Raw genomic sequence first — 25,657 nt, 5'->3', positions numbered from 1 at the left:
CTACCTACGTATAAAAGCCACGCGGCTTTATTATTTTGATTTAAAGCTTTTTTCTTTTTATTACAGAAGATAACAAAGAACCTTATACGTCGCTGCCTCTGGAGAAGCTTTCTTCACCTTCTAGCGATATTCAGTCCATATTACATCTCATTCCACAAGATGCACAGTTTTTATAACGGTCTCATTAGTGATGATGCAAAAGAAGACCACATAGATGGACTAGACACGGTGGATTTCGAAATCCAATTTGATGATAACGTCGAATAAACGTCCTATATAAGTATTATTTTATGTATTTTATTAATTAAAGCTTTAATTACGATATTATAAATACATAGTTTCATTTATATCATGAAATCCCTGGGATGTGGTTCCTTTTTGTATAAGAGAAAACCTATCAATTGATAAATGTTAAAAGGAACCACATGCACATTTTCTTAATTATCTAGAAAGTTTAAGAATATTCAGAGCAAATTTATATACACATACTTAAATAAGTAATTTATCAATGAATTTAAATAAAATAAATTTTAATTTTACTTCATCTAACAGAGCTGCAAATGTTTTTGTAAATCCTTTGATATCTCAGAAGTGCGTTTTTGCTGGGTGGTTCCTTTTTGCTTAAATACGGACAATTTTAAGAAGGAAAAGAACTTTATTCGGTATTCATCACATATTTTACAAAGATATTGGAATAGGTATGTCGCAGTTATTTTGTTGACACAAAAACTTTTTATTACTACAGCTTTAAGGATTTCAAGTTAAATTATTATTACTTCGGAAGAGTAACAAATTCGATTAAAGACGAGTGCGGATTTGAACCAAGTTTCATCCTTTAAATACATTTATGTGAGTTTAAGTTATATGTTGCATTAAGCCTCTTGGGGTTTAATATTACAGAGATATGTAATGGAGATTTAACGAGGCAGATATGGTAACGACTAACCTAATTGTGAATGGGTTTTTCATTATCATCATTAATAATGAGCAGAAAATAAATGAATGTAATTAATTAAGGACAGCTGTTACACGTTATAGTAGAATTATTTAAGTGCTTGTGATATTTGATTTACAATTGCTATTAAAAAGAACAAGGATGTACCTTTAACTTATTTTGAATAAGAAGCTATTGGAAAAAATACACTCTCATTGATCTTATATACTATGTGCTATTTGGTAGAAAGCTGCTGGACTCAGGCCGCTGCGCTGGTAATCGATCGTTTTGGTAATCTTTGGCGGAGACCTATGTCCAACAGTGGTCGGACAGTAAAGGCTGAAGCAAGGACGATGACTACCACTGTGTCCTATTCTTTTATATTTATTCCTGCAGTTATTCAGCAGTCGCATAACTTATTTTCATGGTAGGTATTATTCAGTGCAGTTCAATAGAACGGTATACTAATTTCATCCACCTTAAAGTTCAGTGAGAGTAAACTAACGATGGCCCCTTCTATTTATTCCGTGTGTCGTTCCGCAAAGGGCGTTCAGCTAATTGAATTTTAGACTGGCCCGGTGCGTACGCGTCTCCGTTTTCGTTTTAGCATTCCACTGACCAATTAACAAACACGGCTATTCAATTCACTTTGCGAATTTGAAAACTACAGGCGCTCAATCGTCCGTTGTTTTATTCGTTGTCAATTGCACAGCAAATAAAACGTCGCCAGTCAATATGTTGCGAGTCTAAACGAAGTGGTCTGCTATAAAATCAACACCATTTTGTAATGAACTAAACAAAATATCACTGTTATTTCGTAAAATAAACAAGTACTGGAGAAATGTAGGCTATAATATAATATCTCATACCTACTTGCTTGAAGAGTAGAAGCATTGTCTGATATTGTATTCTGCAGTAGGTAATAAAGCTTTACCCTAAAAATAATCATATTGATCTTCTTTCGTTGTCCATATATCTTAGTCATTCCTTATCACACGTTCCGATTACCCGCTGACGAGATTTTAATATTGCCATCTAGAATTCCCATGCCGTATTAAAAACAATAGAAAATGTATACTTCCTTTCCAAGAATCAACTTACTAATTATGACGGTATTATGTTGTTTTCATCAAAACTATTAATGAAGACACAACGTCACGCAATTAGTGGCAAATACCCACAACCTAATACCCTTCAATCAAATGACAATTACATAGGCATTTCTATTATGCTATAACAGTCATTAATCAACAAGGTTCTGAAGAACACACGGAAATACAGATGAATTTGTATTTATTTTTTGGTGTTTTACAATGAAGTGTCTAGTAGTTGTATTTTTTATTAAAGTGATATTGGTTCATGGGCTTACAAAAGGTTAGTGAGATTTTGATTTTTAATACGTAAATTGCTAATTTTTTCCATTGTTAATTTTATTTTTTAAATACTTATTATTTTTTTAACATTATGTAATATTAGATCGTTGTAACACTTAAGGTTACAGTTATTCAAAATCACAAATTCTGTTGCTCAGTTGAAAATACTAACTAGCCAAGTTTCCAGACTTTAGTATGAACACTAAAGATATAACTTTGACTAACTAATTTGCCAAAATAATGTACCATCAAACTAGTCTTGCTGGAACTTCATCGAATGCTTCAGTGAATTTCGAAATGCAATAAATATATTTTTGTCTGGAAATTTTATAACCCAACTATGCATAATTTAGGAATAAGTTGTTTTATGCTTCTTACGTGTCATTTTTGGAAAACAAATACTCATATAATATGATACTTTTCTAAACTCTAAATTGATCTTTAAAGCACAAATACCTAAATTTAAAAACTGAAAAAATAATGCTTTCTTTGAAAAATGATTAAAGTATCAGTGAATGGAATATTTCTATTCCCTATATATTATTTAAATGAATTATTTATGATAATGGATGCATTATAATATTAAACTATAGCTAAAGCATATTAAAAAAATCACAGAATTAGAGGTTTAAAAGAAAACGTTGAAAAAATGGTCAAAAAAATTATATTTTATACTTACCTGAGTAGGTATTTATTAACTTAACGATTATTATTACTTTAAGACATATGTGAAAAATGCATACCAAAAGAGCAATGTCCAGCATTTTCAAATATGGATATACACCAACAAGAGTCATGGATGCAGCAGTTTCCTTGCGATGGTCCGATACACAACACTACGTCGATCTTAGGATTCGCAACTATTGCTAAAGGAGATAAGGTACTCTTTCCTTATAGACTATTTTAGTTAGTTTTGATTATAAATGGTATTTCCGAGTGAACTTTTGTAAAAGAAAAATAATTTTGGGAAAAGTTTATCGTTAGTCCCAAATGATTATTATTATTCACGTAATAATAACGTTTCTTTCCTTTATTTTACTTACCATATTTTATTTTCAGGTTTGTTGTCCTAGCTCTCAGGTATGGGGTGTAAATCAATTAAACCAAAATGCAAAAATGACAAAGAGAAATAGTAATAATACAGCGCTAGTGCCTGAATATCAGCCATATAGCAGAAATCCGTTCTTATTTGGCAATCAAAATTCACCAAACAATCAAAATGGGTTTGGAAATCCAGGATATAATCCAAATTATTATGGAAATCAAAATTATCCAAATCAAAATATGTACAGGCCTATAGATAACCAAAATCCACGAAACTTTCCCGTAAATCAGAATATGTTTGGACAACAACAACCCAATGGTCGTGGGCAATTTAATCCAAATTTACCAATAAACCAAGGAGGCTACAGAGGCCAGCAAAATTTCCCTCGTAATCCGGGATACTTAGGAAATGATCAAACTCGCCCTGGTAATCAGAATCTTTACGGACCTCAACAAAATTTTCCAAGAAATACAGGCTTTCCAGGCAACCAAAATATGTATGGAGGTCAACAGAACGTCCCGGTGAATCAAGACTATCCTGGTAACCAGGGTGGGCCCTTAGGAAGTCAGGAAAATCCACCAGATGGTCAAGGATTTTTAGGCGGCAATCAAAATACCCCAGTTGGTCAAGGAATTTTAGGTGGCAATCAAAATACGCCAGGCGACCAAAATATTTACCCAGGACAACAATTCGTCCCTGGACAAAATAACATCAACGATGTACCAGATCCAGGCAATGCAAATGGAGGTCTCCCTAACCAAAATATAGGAAATCAGCTTACTCCTGGTAATCCAAACATATATAACAATCAACAAAATATAAACAGACCTTCTTATCCTGGTTCAAATGTAATAAGCAATCCATGGGCAAATCAAAATACGCCTGCATATCAAAACAATCCACAAACAAACATTCCCAGCCAAGTTCAGCCAGGAGTGATAAGTCCAGGTACACCTGCATTAAATAATCAAAATCCATACTACCAGCCAAATGTTCCCAGCCAAGTGCAACCAGGGGTGATAAGTCCAAGCACACCTGCATTAAATAATCAAAATCCATACTACCAGCCAAATTTTCCCAGCCAAGTGCAACCAGGGGTGATAAGTCCAAGCACACCTGCATTAAATAATCAAAATCCATACTACCAGCCAAATGTTCCCAGCCAAGTGCAACCAGGAGTGATAAGCCCAAGTACACCTGCATTAAATAATCAAAATCCATTCTACCCGCCAAATGTACCACGACAAAATCAAAATAACTATGAAGATAATATAGGAAATGAAAATAATCAAAAGTTAAGCCAAGAATGCAAGAGAATGAAGTCGAGTTTTCCACCCAGTCCCGAAACAGGATGTTGTGGAAAAGATATGTCTGATGCTGAGAGAATTACAGGTAAGTGTATTTGGTAGTGTCAATTATAAAAATGCATAGGTAGGTAGGTTATAGTAGGCTTTTTTTGACACAGTATTATTTATATTTTGTTTTTTTTATAAGATTTGCAGAGCCTTCTCAATTTATTTGCACCGTCCGGAAACAACTGGAATCAAGCTCGGCAACCGCAAGCAAGAAATTGGCCAAATTACCAGAGAAGGAAAAGATCTGTAAATAATGTAACAACTCACGGGACACTTGAAAATAGAATTGCAGGTATGTTGCTATTACAATATTATTACAGTATGTAATATTGCTATTGCCTATTACAATAATTTGCAGCATTGCTAAAATTCTGTTTATTATATTATATTTCTTATATATTTATAAAGCCTTTAAGTAATATAATGAGGGGTTTATTATACTTTACACTCTATTAGCTATTCGCTTTAAATTATTCGTCTAAGTTACGTAAAGATAAAAATTCTGGCACTCACAAAAATGACTTTCTCCTCTAAAGTTCAAAAATCTAATCTTTTCTCTCTACAATAGCTGTTATTTCTTGAATATATCACTTAAATATGCATGTTTCAAATAACCTCACCATTGTTTTTTATTCTTGCAGGAGGTATGGATACGGAGCTAGACCAATTTCCCTGGACCGCACTTTTGAAGACGACCTTTGATTACGGCGACAAGAAGGCTGCATTCAGTTGCGGCGGATCATTAATTAGTCGCAGATACGTGCTCACCGCCGGCCATTGTGTCTATGAACCAAAGGCTAGCATTAGCGAGTGAGTAATGCTTACCAAATTCTGTTGAAAATTAACTCACTCTCAGACTGGCGTAATTTCAAACGTCAATTATAGCGAAGCATGCAAAATCAGTATGAAAATAATAACTAACTTACTAGTTTAAGAGTCTTAATATTTTGCGTACTTTTCAACTAGTTTTTCAATAAGTATAAAAAATAAATAAAACATAAGTTACCTTATCTGAAACACTTAATTTATCTTCGAGAAATTACAATAAAATGTTACTATAATAATAATTGATGTCACTGTAATTTTGTTTTGAATTATATTTTTAATTGCAGACAAAATAATATAGCTATCTACGAATGTTACAATTTCTATTATACTAAGAGCATTATTATTGTATACATTATATAGTAAGTATCTTCGTACAAAATATATTACTAATTATAATATCATTACCTTGCAGTGTCGAAATAACGCTAGCTGAATATGACAAACGCACGTTTCCAATAGATTGTATCACGGTGTTTGGTGGAGGCAAGGAATGTGTCAGGAACATAGTATTACATGCTGAAGACGTAGTACATCACCCCGAATACGATGACGATCGGCTTCTAAACGATATCGCTCTTATCAGGCTCAATGCATTTGCGCCATATACGCGTAAGTAAACTTTCATACTTTTCTATACATGTTAACCTTTTTGGAGCGAAAGAACGTATCGGCAATGACTTACCTCCAGCAATAATTAGGCGCTAATAGCTCGTTCACTCACTCACTTCTTTGGCGTAGCTTTCGTGTTATTTTTGCTATCTATATCTTATTGCGTAAAAAAAATGATAACGAATGATTGTTTTTAATTGTTGTTAAAATTACTGTACACTTATTTCAGGATACATAAGACCCATCTGCCTTCCAACCATCAACATTGACTTACCAGAGTTCTCCAACTTGCCTCTCGCCGTCACCGGTTGGGGACGTGACGGAAAGTACCTCACCAACATTAAACAATCCACTGTCGTACATTTAATACCACCAGAGGACTGTATGAAGTCATATCCTCATCTAACCAAGTCTCACATCTGTGCTGCCGGTCGTACAGGCGAAGATACGTGTAAGGGCGACTCAGGAGGTCCTCTCATGATGTTGTATAGAGATAGTTATTACGTCATCGGTGTTGTGAGCGGGAAAAGAGCTGATACTCCATGCGGTTCCAAAGTTCCGTCACTTTATACCAATGTCTTCCAATTCGTGGCTTGGATTCGAAGTACAATTAGAGAATAAGCGAATATTTAAAGTACATGTTGTATTTTACGTGCCTTTATTTTATGTATAGGTACCTACTTTAGTCAATCGACTACCTCATGAGTCAGGTTTTATAATGTTAGTTATGTATTTGCATGATCTAAAAATTAGTTCACGACGTATTATAAAACTCATAAAAATATTGCAATAAATTGTATTTTAACCACTAATGTTTGACCTAAATTAAATTATGTAATTTATTTTTAATAACACTAATTTATAGAGTAACAATATTTAAGAGGATTAGTGAGAGATTTAGAGAATTTTTATGAGGCAAAATGAATAAAATGTTTAATATCTTTAGTAGTAGGTATCTGATAAAAGTTTTATTTTGTATGCATAGCTGCGATTTAGATCAAATAATTCAATTCAAATGCTACCTGAATAGAATATTTTTATTCAAAATGCATTTCAAATTAATTGCTTTTCGTTTTATTCATCTACTATGACTCAGGTATTTAAATATGCTTTTAACAAAAATAATAAAATGTTCGAGTAAGTTTGACAACTGGTAACATTTTGGATGCGGTGCGAATATACAAAATTAGTTTTCAACTTGCAACTTATTTACTTAGTTTCAGATGATAAATTATGTGAATACCGCTTTTCTGAATGCTAACTGGGATATTAATATTGAAATCGTAGGGAACAGACAGGAGGTATGCAAATTACGAAATATTTTAACTTTTGCATTGAATTAACATTGTCGGTGAATCTAACGACAGCATATTTTACAACTATTTTATTTTTATTCAAATGTAAGTACAATATTTAAATGAACTTTGTGTGTAAGATATATTTAAATAATGTAAAATTATACATTTAAATTAATGTTTTATTTTATTTATTAGCTATAATGTATATCTATAGCCGTAACGATTAAAATGTTAAAATATATTAATAAAATCTTATGTCATACAAATAAGTGTTTGATTTATGATCGTTTAGTTAAATGCATCAACACCATCAGGAATATTATGTATAATTTACGCATAAGATTATTTATTCCAGAGAAACAATTTCAGTGCAATCGATTGTAGTACGTATTAAACTTACCACCCTACAAATTCCAAATTCATAATCATTCATCCATCTTCTTAAATTTTATTGAAAAGTTAGAATGACAAACGACTAACATATCTGTGATACCCACATATCCATTTACCTATATCACTTAATTGTGTACCACGTAGCCCAAAATTTATTATCAATTTATTTGATGCAATGCCATTACTCTAAACGCACATTTCCGATACATAAAGGACAAATATGTGCCCCTTAGTCCTTTCGAAGACCATTAAGCGTCACGGGAAACAATCCAGGCGGGATACACTTAAATGAACAAACACTATTATCAGAAATGTTGCCGGGGGCTCGTAGATTTCCCAAGAGGCCACTTCTCTTTAAAAGTGTCGGTCGAATGACCGCCGTACCACGTAAAATCTTAAAGTTATACCGCGTGAAATTATGGTTGCAACAAATTTTGGTCTAAGCTTACGGGAATCGCCGATAACAGAGGTTTATCGTCGTGGTTACAAATATTATCATCTTACAAATACTTACCGACTATTTGTGGCACATATAAGTTTAATCATAATACTTATTGTAATCATTTCTCAGCGTCTTAAAACTTTAAAAGTCATATAATACTTAACCACCATAGCAATACAATTCCCATTCAAATATGCATCACACGTAATTCAAGGTACCCAGGTCATAAATGCAAGCTTGCTTCAAGCCCTTGTTCCATTATTCCCCAATCCCCTCATATCCTTTCCTTTTTCAATTATCTAGTTCTATACTACCTGAAAGAACACGTACAATTAACTATAGACAATGCATCAGTGATCAGATAGCAAACACAACATAAGAATAACTTGTGACTTTAATCTTTATGCAATCCAAACTACATACCTAATACATGAAGCGTGTTACACTTAATAGATAAAGCTATTAATTGAGGATTCTAATTATATCATAAATTAATCTAAGACACGTGTATATTCAGTAGATACTGACAGATTTATACAGAGAGAGAGAGAGAGAGAGAGAGAGATATTAAATTTAAATAAACACTGTTTTAATCCATTTGCAATTAATTAAAATAAAACATGGCATTAAAGATAAATTTCAAATACATTTATTGCACGTAACATGCATTTAAAACCAAGTGAGGGGGAAGTAATCGGCGTATCTGTGATTTATGCAAAACCGATGAAACAAATAAAAACGATCCAGTAAATATGCACCCATCACAATTAGCAAGCATCCCGGTGGGGTAAACGTGTTTTATGTAACCAATGTTAGCTACTGAGCCTGTTTAAATCGTGTTTTGATCGGTAATATTTTAGATTGGAGGAATGTTAGCTTAGGAAATTATTTTTAGAAGTTTGAGAGCTTTTCTATGATTTTACCTGATATTAAAAAGTGTGCCTTGATTGAGAATACCATTTAAAATTTTGACACAGTTTCGAATATTAGAAAAAGGTAATAATAATTTAAACAGCTATACACTAATCTATTATACTGTTAAAGTACGGATGATTTTTTTTCTTCTGGGGCTTAATAAGTATGTAGTGACTAGTGAGAAATTAAAAATTGCTTATATTAAAAAAAAACAGTTGATCTAACTCTCCGCTTTATATTACGTTAGAAGAATAACACCTTCCTCGAGAATGACTCTATTTATTAAAAACTACATCAAAATCCGTTGCGTAGTTTTGAAGATTACACACAGACGGCGGAAAGAGACTTTGTTTTATATATCTAGTAATTTTGACGCAGTTCACTGATACCGTGTAAAGATCCAATTCAGACACTTACCGTACAATTAAATATTCGTTATTCATATTCCCTTCACAGTCCCTCAAACGATCGTCCTTTATCCTTGTCTTTGATAAATTGTTTGACAAATTCGGCCAACTGATTGCCAACAAGCTAATGAAATACCTTACCAAAATACCTGAAATTATATAAATCTTTAAACATCTACCCTCACTTGTATCGTGAGCATTCTATTGATATAACTATTTCTGGACATCATTATCAGTTTAATAGTGTAAGTTTTATATTACATGTTTCTTCTTAACAAATGTATGAAATTCATGATACATATGCAATGAAACCCGACCCTATTTTATATTCTCCGGTCATCATCTCTCGCTTAGAGTCAGTGATAGCTGGGCGTCTGTCATCATAACATTGTATCCGTGAGCACCATATAAACATTCATAAATAGGTACGTACTTGTATTATTGTAGTAAATACTTCAATACATCTCAATTTAATTTTATGCCTGTTATTTTTTTCCAATTTATTAATATTTTCCAATACGCCTGAATAGGTTATGGATTGACCTAGACAATGAATTCTATTTTTAAATCTCTTTTTTTTTTCGTGGAATGCAACTGGCAAGTGGCAACATGATATAATATAAAATCAAAATATCGAATCCTTATGTGTCTCTATGAAAAATTTGTCACATTTTTTAATTTAAATACACCAAGAAGACCAAGTTCTTTATTTTTATAAAAAATAAAAAATAGTAACTATACCTAGAAAATATAATATCATTCGGAAACATCTTAACCCTTAAAGCTTTTCTGTCACTTTTTTAGTACATGTACTTATTGCCGTGTAAATCTTGAACGTTCCAAAAAATCTAGAAAATTGTCTACGTTGGAGAAAGTACGATAACAATCCTTTATTTTTCTCCTACATGCCAATTATAGAGAACATTTCGTTCGTGTGCTAGATGACTGTTGAATTTAGGGATTCCCGGAATTAGTGATTGTTTGTGTTTCTGGTCAATAATAGCTTTAATGAAATAGTCTCCATGTTTGATTGCTATTGATTTAACTTTCAGGTGAGATAAACTGTTGTTTTTGCTCTAAAGATTATAAAATATTCAAATAATTATATGACAAAATATTCGAAATATAGCTGGTCCGTTTTTTGGGACAGTGCCGTAGATACAGGTAACTAAGAACCCATTGGCATGTCCCAAGAAACGGACGTTGCCATGATTCGTACTTTAATAAAATATCACTTTTATGGGAATTTCTTGCTTAAGAGTCTTTAATTATATGTAGAATTATTTTTAATTAAGTTCAAAATGACGAATATAATCAAAATAATCAAATTCAAAATCAATCAACCAGTTAAATCTGTTGGATCGACAATAGAACCGGGAGTTCCTCGACCTCCACATGCATTTCGTCTAAATGTCCTAATCATCGGCCAAATATCACTTCACATTTAGAAAAACTATTATAATTTGTATTAAATGAAACCAAAGGTTGCTTGACACGAAATAATAAATGTTATTTAACATTCCACACAACTAAATAGTGTGATTGAGCTCGAGAGGGCTCAATTATCATTTGTTAGGTATTTAGTTAAAATGAAGAATTTTTTGTTATAATAGATAGTAAAAATACTGTGATACAATAAAACAATAAAATGCTACTTGAAATTGTTTTCAATTGTGTTATATTAGGTGAATTTTATTTTTTTTTCATTCTTATTTTATAAGCTGTATGACAGCGTTGTCCGTTTTTTGAGACAGCAATGAAGACGGGGTTCTTGGCAAAGGCCGTTATAACGGACATCCTGAAAAACCTACTTACAGAAAATTTGTTTTATTTTTTTCTCTACTATAGTATTTTTTAATCAATAACTATCACTAAAACCAATTCAGGTCAATCTGGGTACATTATTTCAGGGCTTGCCGTGTTAAGGGTTAATTATTTTTTACTGTTTTAGAACGTAACGAAGTTTAATTAAGTATTAAAAAAAAATATGATGGAACAATATTTAAAACATAAAAAATGTTATTTAGTGCAATTAATATTTTAATAGGGTTGATGTACCAATAGTTGACCATTTAAGCGGTTTTATCTTTAGCTATATATAAAAAACGGGTTATTTGTTTTACGTTCAATGTTATTTTTGGGACACAGATAATTGAATACTCACTGCAACTATTGTCCTTAATATCAATTTGATAACCTTTAAAGGTTTTATGAAAACTACTCTGAAAGTTACTTCTGCTAAAAACACCATTACTTGACCACTGATCACCAATATCTGACCATCATTGCTCTAAAAGTTGACCATTTTCAAAATGAACAAAATGTCCTTCTTCGAACATTAGTTTTGTTTAATAAATAAATATATTATTTAATAAATAAAAATAGGTTGATGAAATCAAACCACTTGGTCACGGAAATCAAGTGGACAACTCAAGGTTAATAATTTTCTCGGCCCCGAAACCTGACCAACTAAGTTCGGTATAAAAATCTTACGGTGGTCAGCTTTTGGAAATATGTAACATAAAGCTATGACTTAACTACGGCTTAAATGGTTTGTTAAATTAGGTAGGTATAAGCACAAAACAAAGCAAGTCTTTCTTAGCAAAATATAAAGAACCAAGAGCTGACCATACTGGTCAACAATAGGCGAAAAATTGTTTTTGTTGCTCCAAAAGATAACCAGGCCGCTAAAAATCATGAAAAACTGTTCATGCCAAAAATGAAGCCGAAAGTCTATAACAGAATGGTTCAACATTATGCCTATAACAAGACATATAAAGAGTAATCGATTGCATTCAAGATAAATTAAGATTTCCCAATCAACTCCCGATAAAAAACTCTTAGTAAAAAATGTGATTACTTACGGGGCACCTACTTAATGACATCTTCGTGTTGAAAAAATGTCAATATTTCTGACCATTGGCAGCAAGGTTTGTTTTTATTTTATAGATGATGTTGCTTTATAGAAAAAACAATAAACTATCATCTGGGGCTGCCGTATTTTCTTAATTGGCGCGTATATTTGAATTTCGGTCATGCATTGGCGCTTGGTCAGCTAGTGGTACATTGACCCTATACGTACGAAACAAACAGTTATGTTATTTGCATATTAATAATAATAATTATCAATAATCACGTTTTACTTATATCCTTTAACGATAGAAAAAAATGTATTTTATCGTATGATTTATAACAAATAAATTAGTTTTACCTATATTGTGTATTCCCTTGAATTTGCAGCATTGCAATGAGCTGGACTCGTGTGGTTGCCATAACGGGATGCGACAGCGGCCTTGGCTGGGCTCTCGCAGCCCGTTTGGCGCGAGAGGGTCTAGTTACTGTGGCAGGTGGGTTTTCATATACAATTCGTGTATTTGCGGTCCATAATTGCAAGATAAGTGTTTCGTGTTCGTGAACATGTTATAGTATTTCTGTTGTTTATTTTTTTTTTTCGGTTACTGCAATGACATTTTATTGTACCTTTTACTTTCTATGTCTTTTAACTCTTGACCACCGAGCGGCCCGATCGGGCCACGACACAATAGATTTTCTATTGTGTATTTCTATGTGTATGATTCCGGGGACTGAGGGAATAATATGTTGACAATATTTTCTCATTTTCGAAATTTTAAAATTTTTTACCATCACTATGTAAAAGACGTTAGACGAGGGATGAGGAATGAGAATTTCAAAGATGTTTTAATTGACGATAGTTTGATAGACTTTGGCCTCATAAACTATAAACTTTACTCCCGTTATCTTAATTAATTTATCCAAAACCAGTGATTGCTTTCAAATGAATCCTCTTGGGTCGGTGTTTTGATTAGGATACTAAAGCGCTGTATCTAAGCTCAAAGTCTCGACTCTAAACTATCGACATAATCGTAAAAACCGTTCTCTTAATAAGAGTTTCTTTTGCGTCAGTCGTAGGTTAATTCGAAGAGGATTATTAAAATCCTATGTTATTGTAAGCATAAAAAGAGGGTAAAAATGTACAATAATAAACGATGTTCAGGATAAAAATAATTCATAAAAAATAATAGATATAACCGACAACTTATTAATAACAAACTTCCAACAGGAATGTACAATGGAACCGATACTGAAGCTTCATATGCCCTTAAAAGTTTATGCGCTCATCCCCATAAACTTGACGTGACGGACCCTGAAAGCATTGCAAAATTTTATGGCTATGTAAAACATCTTCTAGAAAGAAATCCGGAGTATAGTAAGTATTATCACTTACAGTCTGTTGGACAAAATTATGGTAAACCTTTGTCAAAATGCAGCCATAACTTTTTAGATTAGGAAGTTTGTTTCGATAAAATATAGATATAACAGAACATAATATTATTTATATTTAATACAGTACATAATATGCTTGGATTATTACTTTTTACAAGTAGGTATTAAGCAGCCAAGTTCGCGGTAGCCTAAAGCCTTGCAGCCTAAACTTTATTTTACTCGAAAGCGGGGATTAAGACAGGGGCGCGGGTCTTTTGCAAATAAGCCACTGTAGCATGCACTTGGCAAGATTTGAACGTTTTCAATTGTACATATCGTTGTATAATTACTTCCATTACTTTAACTGAAACATCATTTTAGAAAGTAGGTAATTAATGAGTTCATTATATTTATTATTTACGTAGTTAGCCCTGTTACTAAAATTTCTCTAGATTTTCCAACAATGTAAAATATTTATTCATTTGTTTTAACTTATGGATAATGTAAACAATATCGAACAATATTATTTTGAAGGTCGTAATAAGAAAATTACACGTTTGTCCTGAAAAATTAGTAACTATCACATAAGAAATAATATATTAATGAACCACTTCAAACTTTTTAGAATTATACGCATTGGTAAATAACGCTGGCGTGATGACGATAGCGGACTACGAAATACAAACCCCTCACATTATTGAGAACACCATTAACGTCAATTTACTGGGGTCGATGAGAATGGCATCTGCGTTTCTTCCTGATCTCAGAAGAACTGCTTCAGAGGTAACATTAATTATTAATGTTTCTTTACTTACCTACTTAACTATAATAATATGATTTATTCCTAAAAAAAATTATGTAATTCTATGACACGGTTTATATACTTATGCTAAGTTTATATTATGTGTGCTTTATTTCAATATGGCTTACATGTTTTGTTTGTTGTTCTTTGTTCGTTTGCTTGACCGGTATTATATATAATAACTGACCAATTCGACACCATCCCGCATCGAACAAAAAAAGAATCACGTAAATCGGTCCAGAAACCACGGAGTAATCGGTGTACATACATAAAAAAAAAAAAAAAAAAAACATACCGGCCGAATTGATAACCTCCTCCTTTTTTTTGAAGTCGGTTAAAAACTGATTCAATTTCTTGATTAGCTGACAATGTACCTCGACTAATTTTATTATTTTCACAGGGTTTTGTTAAACCACGTATAATCAACATAGCTAGCCATTGTGGCCTACAGCCATTGCCTAGATTTGGACCATACAGTGCGAGCAAAGCTGGGTTATTGGCATGGACACGGTCACTACGTTTAGAACATTCTGGAAGCGGCCTGACCGTTGCCGCATTTGTACCTGGTCGGTATAATTTTATATTTGCGATATTTGCCCTTTTTTATCACGTTTTTTGCATGCCACACAACGCGAAGCTGATGATGTGTTCTATTTTATTTGTGAATTCGAAGTACATGTTTATATGAATGACAAATTGGCTACTTATTCATAAAAACCAGAAAAAATACATGAACAAAAACGTTTTTGAGTTTGAGTTAAATGTTTTCAGGTGGCTTCGTGGGTGCCAGTAATCTCATGTTCACTCAAAAATGCCAAGAAGATGCTATATTAAAAAATATGACTGAAGAACAGAAGCCGATATACGAATCCAAAATAATAACATTGAACAATTACTTGTGCCAAAGCACACAGAAAAGTAGATTCGATGCCCTGAAAGATGAGAATATTATAGAGACGTTTATGAAAGTAGTACATGCGGATAAGCCGAAATTATTGTACAAGGTGGAGACTTGGCGATACAAATTCTATTATGCGTTAATGAAAATTCCATTTCCGGAACCGTTACATTTATGGATTATCAAAAAATTCTTAATATTCCCTAATTGAAACTAATCAATTTAATATAATGAAAGAACTAAGTATAATAATTATTATGTACCTACCTATTTCATATTTTACGAACGAATTGTTAATGATTATTATTATACATATTATTTTAATATTGCTTTGTAAAATCGTTTTATATATAGGCTAAGTAAGTATACAATATAATCATGTAATTAGAACAATTGAATTATTAATGAATGTGATTAAATATTGGAAGGAAATAAAATAAACATTTTATTCGTTTTATATAACTGTACGTTGACCTAAGCTGTTGACTATTACTTTAAGAAAATTATAAACTACCTTTATTTATGTACTATACACGTACTGTACACACACGTACACCTACATACCTGTATATCGCCGTCCCCGGAGAATAAAATGATAATCGCCCATTCTTGCCCATTACCGTTTTATTGTTATGTCATATTTGATAGACCGGGAGATACTGACAGAAAATTTCGAGTCATTTGTAACAGGATGGCGGTTCTACAGGGGTCTTAGTACGCAATGACAAAAAGAAAAACGATGGTGTGAACGCTGGTACCGGCGGCTTAGTCGCGTGGGCGTTAGTCGAACTCGTCGGAAAAATAGCGAAGTCAAACGATTTGTAACACAAAAATTTTAGAATTTACCGATAGCCCATAAAAAAGAAGTAGGCGGTAGTGTCATGCCATACTTTTCCGGTGTGACTTACAGCCCGCCATACCGACGCGAATGTGTTGATTTAAAAAAAACAATTCAACCATTTGTACCAGGCTAACTTTTGCACAGGTAACCATCGTCGTGCAGCCATTTACGAAAATCGCCATGCCATACTTTTCGGACGATTCCAAATGGTCGCCATACCGCCGAAAATCTGCAAATTTTTTTTTTCGCCGAACCATTTGTAACACCCTAAATTTTTTTTTCAACAACTCCTGAATGATTATAAATAGAAGTGTGATAATGCCATACCTGTGGGAGGTGGCGAATGTGTGTAAGATTTTTTTTATTGTATGATTTTATTCGTATTTTGAACGATTTGTAACAGTATGGCATTAATCTTTCCTATAAGTTTGAGGTTCAACAAATATAAATACAAAATTTCAAAGATCTAGGTGGTAGAAATCTTCACTTCTATAAATTAATAATAAATTTATTTATGAAGTATGGCAGCACTTTTTCCCCCTACAAGAAGTATGGCAAATATAATAATGGTCACATTTTATCAAATACTCTCCAAAAATCTAAATGCAATACTGGTACAAAAAGTTTGGCGAAAAAAAAAATTTTTGCAGATTTTCGGCGGTATGGCGACCATTTGGAATCGTCCGAAAAGTATGGTATGGTGATTTTCGTAAATGGCTAGACGACGATGGTTACCTGTGCAAAAGTTAGCCTGGTACAAATGGTTGAATTGTTTTTTTTTAAATCAACACATTTGCGTCGGTATGGCGGGCTGTAAGTCACACCGGAAAAGTATGGCATGACACTACCGCCTACTTCTTTTTTATGGGCTATCGGTAAATTCTAAAATTTTTGTGTTACAAATCGTTTGACTTTCGCTATTTTTCCGACGAGTTCGACAAACGCCCACGCGACTAAGCCACCGGTACCAGCGTTCACACCATCATTTTTCTTTTTGTCATTGCGTACTAAGACCCCTGTAGAACCGCCATCCTTGTTACAAATGACTCGAAATTTTGTGTCAGTATCTCCCGGTCTATGAAGCCTACGTAGCAGTAGCGTTAATACTTAATAGGTACATCTATACAATTTTTATTGTAATTTTTCTCCTGTAATCCACAAAGTTATAAGATATTACAATAATATTCACAGCTTTTTCCCAGAACATAATTATTACAAACATATTAAAAAAAAGATAATACTTACTATGATAGTAAAAATTTCTCTACTCTTTATAATATTATTATGATAATAACTTTTACAATAATATTATAGAAAAACGAATCGGCGAAATAAAGACGAACGCCTATAATATTATCATTTTATTCTCGTAAAAATATTTGGCGCCATTCGTATGACCATTTTTAAATAATAATAGTTGATTACTCTAATATTGTTTTATTAAAAAACCCCAGAATAAAAGTTCATTGGTTATTATCCATTAGTGCATATGCCCAATATGAACGAGAATAAAATCATAAACTGTGTGTAAATTAGTACGTTTACGTCTTAGATCATTAAGTAATGGATAACACACGCAGGCGTTTCCCCTTTTGCCGAGGTATAAGGCCGGGTCCACATTTGTAGCATCTTGACGTATCACGATCAGTCGTATCGTATCGAGTATTTGTATCATAAATATGGACGCTCATTTGTCCATGTCGTATTATAAAGGCGTATCTTGAAAAAAAACGCGTCCATACTTATCAAATGCTGTATCATCTCAGTGTATCGGCGACAATGGACGCTCCAGTTTTCTTCCTATCCTCATATCTTTTCCTGATACGCGTTTCTTTCATATCTTTTATAGGCGTCGATTAGTTTTATAACACTTTCGTTATCCCAGCTCATCTTCAATGTTTACCACAAACCACGAAATGGCGGGAACACAGGCAATGATCGCGTATCAATTGCATTCACGTCCAAACTTGAGCGATACGATGTGTATCCTCTTTGATGATCGCGGAAAAACCGACACACGATGGTTCGCGGTGTATCACGTATATCGTATCGTAATACAGTATCAAAATACGTCCATACCACCGATCGTGATACGCGTATCAGATACGAGGTGTATCATGATACACGGTTAGTGCGGATCGGGCCGTATCAGATACGGTGTGTATCATCAACGGGTATCATCTTGCGTCCAAACTAGCGATCATGATACGCGCCGAGGCCACGCAACGGAGATACGATACACCGAAATGCTACAAATGTGGACCCGGCCTTAGATTATTCGAATCGAAAAATCTTATGCTTTCATAAAAACTACTTGCGTAATCGATTACGAACACTCTGCGTATTCGTAAAACATAGAAAGGACGTATGCGAGTGCTCCGCTAAAAATGCCGTTTTGCACTGTCATGTCTTGCAGAAGCAATTCAAACATGTCGAATATTAAAAAAGATGGAATGACCTTTCATTTGTGTATATTTTTTTATTTTTTTAACGTACATTTCTAATTAAATGCAATTTCTAATAATCGTCGATGTATCGTTTAGCGATATGATCAAGACAAATAATCGAGTCATGTGTTTACTCGATCATTGATGCGGCTTCACGAGACTATCATGGAAAGAAAATATACAAATTTAATCTTTATGAACTAAGAGATAAAGTTGAATTTAAAACGCGATATTGAACCGCATTCCCCACGAGACTATAAAGCGATGTAGCGAGACTATCTTGAAGAAAAAATATACAAATTTAATCTTTATGAACTAAGCGATAAAGTTGAATTTAGAACGCGATATTGAACCGCACTCCCCACGAGACTATAAACTGATGTAGCGAGACTATCTTGAAGAGAAATTCAAATTTAATCTTTATGAACTTAGTAATAGAGTTGAATTTAAAAACTCGTCGCTTAAAAGGTCGTAAATTTTTACGACTTTCTTAGTGACGGACTGCTTTTAACTTGAACGTCGATAAAAAAATATTTTTCTAAGTATAATTTGAAATGAGATGAGAATTAATCTTTATTATATTACAATTTTACACAACTGCATAAAAAGGAGTATAATGATTATTTTGTAAATCTTGTATATATTTATTAAAATTTACGCTCGGCTACTTTTAACTGGCAGAACATTTTAATCGTACGCAACCCTTCGTGCGCGAGTCCGACTCGCACTTAGCCGTTTTTTTGTAATGTTAATCTTGTTACCTTTCTATTATGTAATTTGTTTATATGTATGTATTAATATTGCGTATATTTCAGATTTACAAAAAATCGAATTACAATTTTTATTATATCTGTAGCGACACCTCGGTACAGAAATAAAAAAAGACGGGTTGCACTCCGGGAGTGCCGGGAGAAGTGAAAACTTGATTATTAACGTTGAGCATGTTTGTTATCCAGTCGTCTTACGCTTTTTCGATCAGGTCACCTGACGCGATTTTAAGATTTTATACCCAACGCCGCTAAAGAAGTTTTCACTTCAAAAAAAAGACGGGTTGCACTCCGGGAGTGCCGGCAGAAGTGAAAACTTGATTATTAACGTTCAGCATGTTTGATATTTTGGAATGGTATCCGTCTTACGCATGGAATATAAGGGCTAAAAAAAAAGTCCGTCTTACGCTTTTTCGATCAGGTCACCTGACGCGAGTTTAAGATTTTATACCCAACGCCGCTAAAGAAGTATTCACTTCAATAAAAATTTCTGTACCGATATTTATTTTATTGAATATAATATGTGATGTGTTGAATAAATACATATTCAAATACAAATAAAATGGCGTTTTATTGTTTTTTCGTATGCATATAATAATGATGAAAACGTTACAAATGACCTATGTAGTATTTTTTATGAATATAATATTAATGTTATTTCTTATTTCAACAAAATTATTATTTTTGTAATATCGATATGGTTACATCCCTTTAGAGCGATTGTATTATTACGTATATGTACAGCGATTTTTCTGTGTAATCGATGTATGTGTGCAAAAACATGCTAGTCTGCCAATTTTGTATTAGTTTGAGTTTGTAAAGACACAAATTATTTTTGTGAATGTGTGATTGTTTTTCAAAGTGTGAGTTACCCTCCCCGCACCAAAATCGGCAGAAAGTTTAGTTAGAACATTTGCCAGCGTGCTCCATCCATTACTTAATGATCTAAGGTTTACGTAGTACTATCTGTGGTTTTATTTTTCTGTAAGACAACACTTTACACTGCTGTCTATTACTATGACACTGATCGTTGTTTATTTTGACATTTGACATTGACATTTGACATACGGAAGGAATTCTGTCTGTGTTTCTGTCGCGGTTTTATTCTCGTTTTCTTTGGCATATTTGTATTTCCAACGATCTAAATAATCTTTTTAATACCTTATTAACTTCGAATTTAAGGGCTATTAATGAATTTTATATTTACTTTCTATATACTTGCACTATTTACTATTTAAGTAATCCCAATAATGTCCTAATGCTCACTTTTACAAATACTTTTTATTCTTTTTAAATTTTATGTCTATCTTTTGAAGTTAACCCAAATCGCAATCTCCTACGATGGAAGTCCAATTTGGACCAAATTCCATAGATGAATCTGTAAGTAATATCCAATTAAATATATTATATTTTACAATATATAAATTGCTAATAGGTTATAATAATACCCGGCTTTTAGAATCTGCTTTACAAGCTACAACGGAAAATAAAGGTGTTTAATACATCTAATACATTGCCTAATCGAGGGTATAATCTTTTGACGACATCAAGCAAATATGGTATTCTATTTGTTGCTTCACCACAAGGAGTTTTATCTGGTAAGTTATACTTAAATTTATTTTAAATTATGAATAAATTATAATTTTAATCACACAAACTACTATTTATTGAATACTCCTTACAGTGTATAATATCAAAGACTTGATCAACAATGAAATTGAACCACAACACCTATCGGTCAAACTACCAGTGCAACCCACTCATATAGCCGTAAACTGTGATCAGGAATGGCTAGCTGTAGTGGGGAGTCAAATGCTATTGGTTTTTAAAGTAACTGATTTTCAAAATCCAGTAAGTAGCCATTTTATTGACTAACTTTATATTTATCAAATAAGTTAGTAATAGTTAAATAAATAATTGTGTGAACTGTAAATTTGATATTTTTGGTTTTACGGCATTCAAATGCTTTATAAATATAAATTTATAAAGAATAGAAAAAAAAATTTCTTTATAAATTTAGATAATTTGCTGTTTCTTTCTTTATAATTGTGTTAATTTATCATTTTATCTTGTAATCAATATATTGGTGGATAATTTTTCAGAATGTTGGACCATCTGCATCTATAAAATGTGATGTCAATCCATCAACATTTGTATCATCCCTGCAATGGAATCCATGTGTACCTGACACTATTGGTATTGTCTTCTTTGACGGTACTCTAGTTGTTTGCCAAGTTAGTACTATGCAGAAAAAGCAAATACTATCTTCAGCCAGGTATGATCATTTGTTACATATTTTATGCTTCATTTAAAGAACTTTACTCTCATTTAAATTAAATATCCACTTATATGAAAACTTTATTAAAATAAGTGGTTGTAAACATCATGACTGTTAAGAATATATTGTTGTTAAACATTTGTGTAATTAATAATATTATTTGCTTTCCCTCTGCTTTGTAGAAAACTTACCAAATTTATTTTAAATAATATCTAAATCTGTTGTGTAATTTTAAAGATCTAATAATACAGAAACACAGACGGTGGAAAGCGAATTTGTTTTTTACTATGTAGTGATGACTACTCTACCAATTTCTTAATATTTCTATTTATATTTTTTATCAGGTGCATATGTTGGAGCCCCAAAGGAAAACAGTTAGTAACTGGGAACAATGACGGAACACTCTGTCAATACAAACCAGACTTGTCACCAATGAAACAAGTACCAGCCCCTAACTTGTTTGAAGGAGCGCCTGTTGAAGCTCTGGCTATTTATTGGATATCCACTTATCAATTTGCTGTTGTATTTAGAAATGCGTCTGATAATAGCCGGCCAGGTATGAAATATGTTTGTAATTAATATACATATTTAGTACAAAATCTATATCAGTAGCAAATAGCAGTAGAAATCATCTTTAAAAGAAGTAAAAGGAACAGGATAATTTGAAAATGCTTTGTTTATTTCTATTTGACACAACCAATTGAAATGTTGATATTCATCAATCAATAAAACACAGCTTATTTGTTATGAAACTTGAATCAAAAAGTAATATTGTATAATTGTCTTCTTATATCGAAAATTATACTGTTATTTATTCAGTATTATGATTTTAGCTGTAACTATAGTCAGCACACCTAAGGGAGCAAAGCCAGGATGCCTCAACTATGAAGATATTTGCTACAGTATGGGTTCTAATAGACCCTGGTACTACTATTTATATGGAATTGCACAATGGTAAGAAGGATTTATTATTTTTAGCATATTTTTGCCATGCCGAGCAACGCCTAGCCTATTATCCATATACAAAGTGTCTAAGATATAAAAAAATATAACTTGTTTTTTCATTAATTTTAGGAATATGATTTTGTCATCATCATCAAATAGTATGGAAATTGCAACTCTTGGTACTAAAGATGGTGTTGCTTGGATGCAATGGTGCCAGGTAAGCATTATTATTATATTTCAAGGCTCCAGTAATTATGTACTGCAAAATAGTATAAATACAAATATATATACAAAACATGGAGTCTTTCATACGAGCCGGTGAATCGAGGAAATTCTACAACGAAGTTAAAACCACAAAAAAAGGATACCAACCCACAACCCAAGTGCTGGAGGACGAAAATGGTGACCTCATCACTGATAAAGACGACATCAAGATAGCTTGGCGAGAGTATTTCCAGAACCTACTTAATTGCCCACCCCCTCAAGTTGAAATCACCAGGGAGACCGAGGACAACAAGGAAGACGTACCCACTCCCACATTTGAAGAAGTGCACAAAGCAATCATGCGGCTCAAAAATAACAAAGCACCAGGTATTGACGGCGTGCCTTCTGAAATATGGAAGCAAGGTGGGGCGGTGACTCAATCCAAGTTGTACGAAATCCTTAGAAGGATATGGGAGGAACATATACAACCAAAGGATTGGAATACAGGGATCATCTGCCCAGTTCACAAAAAAGGTAGCAAGAGGAAATGTAGCAACTACCGCGGAATTGCTCTGCTGCCAACAGCATATAAAATCCTGTCGTACATATTGCTGGATAGACTGGAACCCTACGCGGAAAACATCCTCAGTGATTATCAGTGTGGGTTCCGTCGAAACCGAAGTACGATCGACCAGATTTTCCTCCTCAAACAGATCATGGAAAAGAGGTGGGAATACACTCTGAGCATGCACGCGCTATTTGTAGATTTCGAGAAGGCTTATGACAGTATTGATAGGGGCGCCCTGTTTACAATTTTAAAGGAGCTTGGTATTCCAGCCAAACTGGTGGACTTAATAAAAACAGCTATTGGAGACAGTAACATGCGAGTGAGGGTGGGCAAAGAACTATCAGAAGAGTTTGCGGTGCTCACCGGATTAAAACAAGGCGATTCTCTGTCGCCTGTGCTATTCAATTTGGTACTGGAATATATCCTGCGGAAAATGCTTGCATTGGACTGCGGAGTGTTACTAAATGGAAAGCATTTGGTGATTGGATATGCCGACGACCTCGCATTGCTTGGTGAAAACCGTGACGAAGTGGGTAAAGCCGTTGAGACCTTAAAACAAGAAGCTGAAAAGGTCGGACTAAAAATAAACGAAAAGAAAACGGAGTATCTCCACATGAAGCGCTATAGGAACACACGAACTCAACGCCAAAACTTACAGGTTGGAGATACGACGTACACGGGAGTAGCTAGCTTCAGATATCTGGGTTGCACGATAACGGATGCACACACTAGAGAGGAAGAAATTAAAATCCGCATACAAAATACCCTCAAGTGTGGTGCAGCCTTGCATAAAGTCCTCGTGTCTAGGCTTCTAAGTAAAAAAACCAAACTGCGGATATACAAAACGGTTATAAGACCAATACTTACTTATGGTTGTGAAGCCTGGACCCTAACCCAGAACGAAGAGCGTAACCTTTTAGTCACAGAACGAAAGCTTCTTAGGAAGATCTTTGGTCCTATCAGACAAGAGGATGGAAGTTGGAGAATCCGGAAGAATGCCGAATTAGAAAAACTCATGGCCGAGCCAAATATACTTGGGGAAATAAAAGCGCATCGCCTGCGTTGGCTTGGTCATGTAGAGCGAATGGGTGAGGAGCGAGGTCTGAAGAGAGCATACTTGGGCCGTCCCCCGGGCCGTCGGCCGGTGGGTCGACCCAAGTATCGCTGGCGCGATCAAGTGGAGAGGGACCTGAGTGCGCTTCAAGCCAGTGACAATTGGCAAGAGACCGCTCAGGACCGGGGAAGGTGGAGAGTTCTCGTCTCGGAGGCCAAGACCCACTTCGGGGTTTCAGCGCCACAGGAGTAAGTAAGTAAGTAAAATAGTATAAATAAATCTGAAATAAAATATTATAGCAATCATTTTTATTTATTGTGATAATTAAATTAACATTTTTTTTTTAAATATTTGAGCTTTAAAAGTAAATATTTATTTATAAAAAAAATGTTGTGTTGTTTTATGAAACCACGGTAAAAGTGAAACTGTTCGAACGGTTCCGAACACTGCTTTGTGTAGCGCATGTCGCGTGTCGGTCGGCTGCCGAGTAGGTATACCTACTCGGCATCAGCGATACACGCGACATGCGCTACACAGACCAAAAAGATTGAGACGATGTAATAAAAGTTTCACTTTAAAAATCAATTTATGATATGAAAATTGTGATTTACTAAAATTATTTACAGAATGATGAAGCCAGACCAGAGTTGCCGCTAACATCTAAAAAACAAGAAAACTACCCTGTTGGGTTATGTGTTGATACTAGTGGTGTTCATCAGCTGCCATGGGGTAAATGATACAATATTATTATTATAGTGAACACTGTAGACACAAAGATTTTTTATTATATCAAATAAATACATAATAATAAATAACAAGTAATATTTTTTTATCTATACTAATATTATAAAGAAGAAAGGTTTGTATGTATGTATGTATGTATGGTTTTCACGCATAAACTACTGGACCGATTTTGATGAAATTTAGCACAGATAATCTTTAGACCCTGAGAAACTACCTTTTATTGCGAAATATGTACCACGGGGTCCACGGGCGAAGCCGGGGCGGACCGCTAGTGATTAAATAAAAC

General features: G+C 33.6%; 4 protein-coding genes across 6 annotated transcripts in view; all 4 read left to right on the top strand.

The window, feature by feature from the left end:
- Positions 1–9,380, top strand: part of LOC149486596 (uncharacterized) — a 275,063-nt gene extending 265,683 nt beyond the window's left edge. The window contains exon 25 of the mRNA XM_089698256.1: positions 9,358–9,380. The gene's annotated coding sequence lies outside the window, so the exon portion shown is untranslated. The remainder of the gene's footprint in view (positions 1–9,357) is intronic.
- Positions 1,792–7,648, top strand: LOC149486597 (uncharacterized). Its single transcript, XM_089698267.1, has 7 exons — positions 1,792–2,308; positions 3,030–3,187; positions 3,367–4,744; positions 4,847–4,999; positions 5,349–5,517; positions 5,948–6,144; positions 6,374–7,648. The coding sequence occupies exons 1-7, from the start codon at positions 2,248–2,250 to the stop codon at positions 6,763–6,765; spliced, it is 2,508 nt and encodes an 835-aa protein (XP_089554393.1). The 5' UTR covers positions 1,792–2,247; the 3' UTR covers positions 6,766–7,648.
- A 14-nt stretch (positions 9,381–9,394) lies between the features above and the next one.
- On the top strand, positions 9,395–15,800 carry sro (SDR family oxidoreductase shroud). Of its 2 annotated transcripts, none has more exons than XM_089698313.1 (6): positions 9,395–9,844; positions 12,840–12,946; positions 13,681–13,827; positions 14,449–14,606; positions 15,026–15,191; positions 15,397–15,800. In XM_089698313.1, exons 2-6 carry the CDS (start codon positions 12,847–12,849, stop codon positions 15,732–15,734), a joined length of 909 nt encoding a protein of 302 aa, XP_089554439.1. In that variant the 5' UTR covers positions 9,395–9,844; positions 12,840–12,846; the 3' UTR covers positions 15,735–15,800. The 2 variants fall into 2 exon arrangements, with proteins under 2 accessions (XP_089554439.1, XP_089554438.1); XM_089698312.1 differs by having other exon boundaries at positions 9,395–10,024; positions 12,842–12,946.
- Positions 15,801–20,639: 4,839 nt separating this feature from the next.
- Positions 20,640–25,657, top strand: part of LOC149486594 (uncharacterized) — a 21,522-nt gene continuing 16,504 nt past the window's right edge. The window contains exons 1-8 of one of the 2 annotated variants that reach the window (XM_089698214.1): positions 20,640–20,958; positions 21,038–21,176; positions 21,263–21,429; positions 21,681–21,853; positions 22,201–22,412; positions 22,690–22,810; positions 22,931–23,018; positions 25,254–25,356. In XM_089698214.1, coding sequence (XP_089554340.1) covers positions 20,920–20,958; positions 21,038–21,176; positions 21,263–21,429; positions 21,681–21,853; positions 22,201–22,412; positions 22,690–22,810; positions 22,931–23,018; positions 25,254–25,356 — 1,042 coding nt within the window. In that variant the 5' untranslated portion in view covers positions 20,640–20,919. The remainder of the gene's footprint in view (positions 20,959–21,037; positions 21,177–21,262; positions 21,430–21,680; positions 21,854–22,200; positions 22,413–22,689; positions 22,811–22,930; positions 23,019–25,253; positions 25,357–25,657) is intronic. The other variant, XM_089698213.1, reaches the window with a different exon arrangement.

This window comes from Colias philodice, chromosome 8, assembly GCF_061535455.1.
Source record: "Colias philodice isolate Cphi_HAF_F1 chromosome 8, ilColPhil1 Martin Lab GWU primary, whole genome shotgun sequence".
NCBI lineage: Eukaryota > Metazoa > Arthropoda > Insecta > Lepidoptera > Pieridae > Colias > Colias philodice.
This window is presented reverse-complemented; position numbering and strand designations above follow the sequence as displayed.

What these genes read in the sequence shown, in the direction of transcription:
- LOC149486597 (XM_089698267.1), top strand. Translation starts at nt 2,248, where the DNA reads ATGAAGTGTCTAGTAGTTGTATTTTTTATTAAAGTGATATTGGTTCAT. An exon ending in TGATGCTGAGAGAATTACAG is followed by an intron (nt 4,745 to 4,846) that starts GTAAGTGTATTT and finishes TTTTTTTATAAG; the next exon opens with ATTTGCAGAGCCTTCTCAAT. An exon ending in CCAAAGGCTAGCATTAGCGA is followed by an intron (nt 5,518 to 5,947) that starts GTGAGTAATGCT and finishes ATTACCTTGCAG; the next exon opens with TGTCGAAATAACGCTAGCTG.
- sro (XM_089698313.1), top strand. Translation starts at nt 12,847, where the DNA reads ATGAGCTGGACTCGTGTGGTTGCCATAACGGGATGCGACAGCGGCCTT. An exon ending in GGGTCTAGTTACTGTGGCAG is followed by an intron (nt 12,947 to 13,680) that starts GTGGGTTTTCAT and finishes AACTTCCAACAG; the next exon opens with GAATGTACAATGGAACCGAT. An exon ending in AGAAAGAAATCCGGAGTATA is followed by an intron (nt 13,828 to 14,448) that starts GTAAGTATTATC and finishes CAAACTTTTTAG; the next exon opens with AATTATACGCATTGGTAAAT.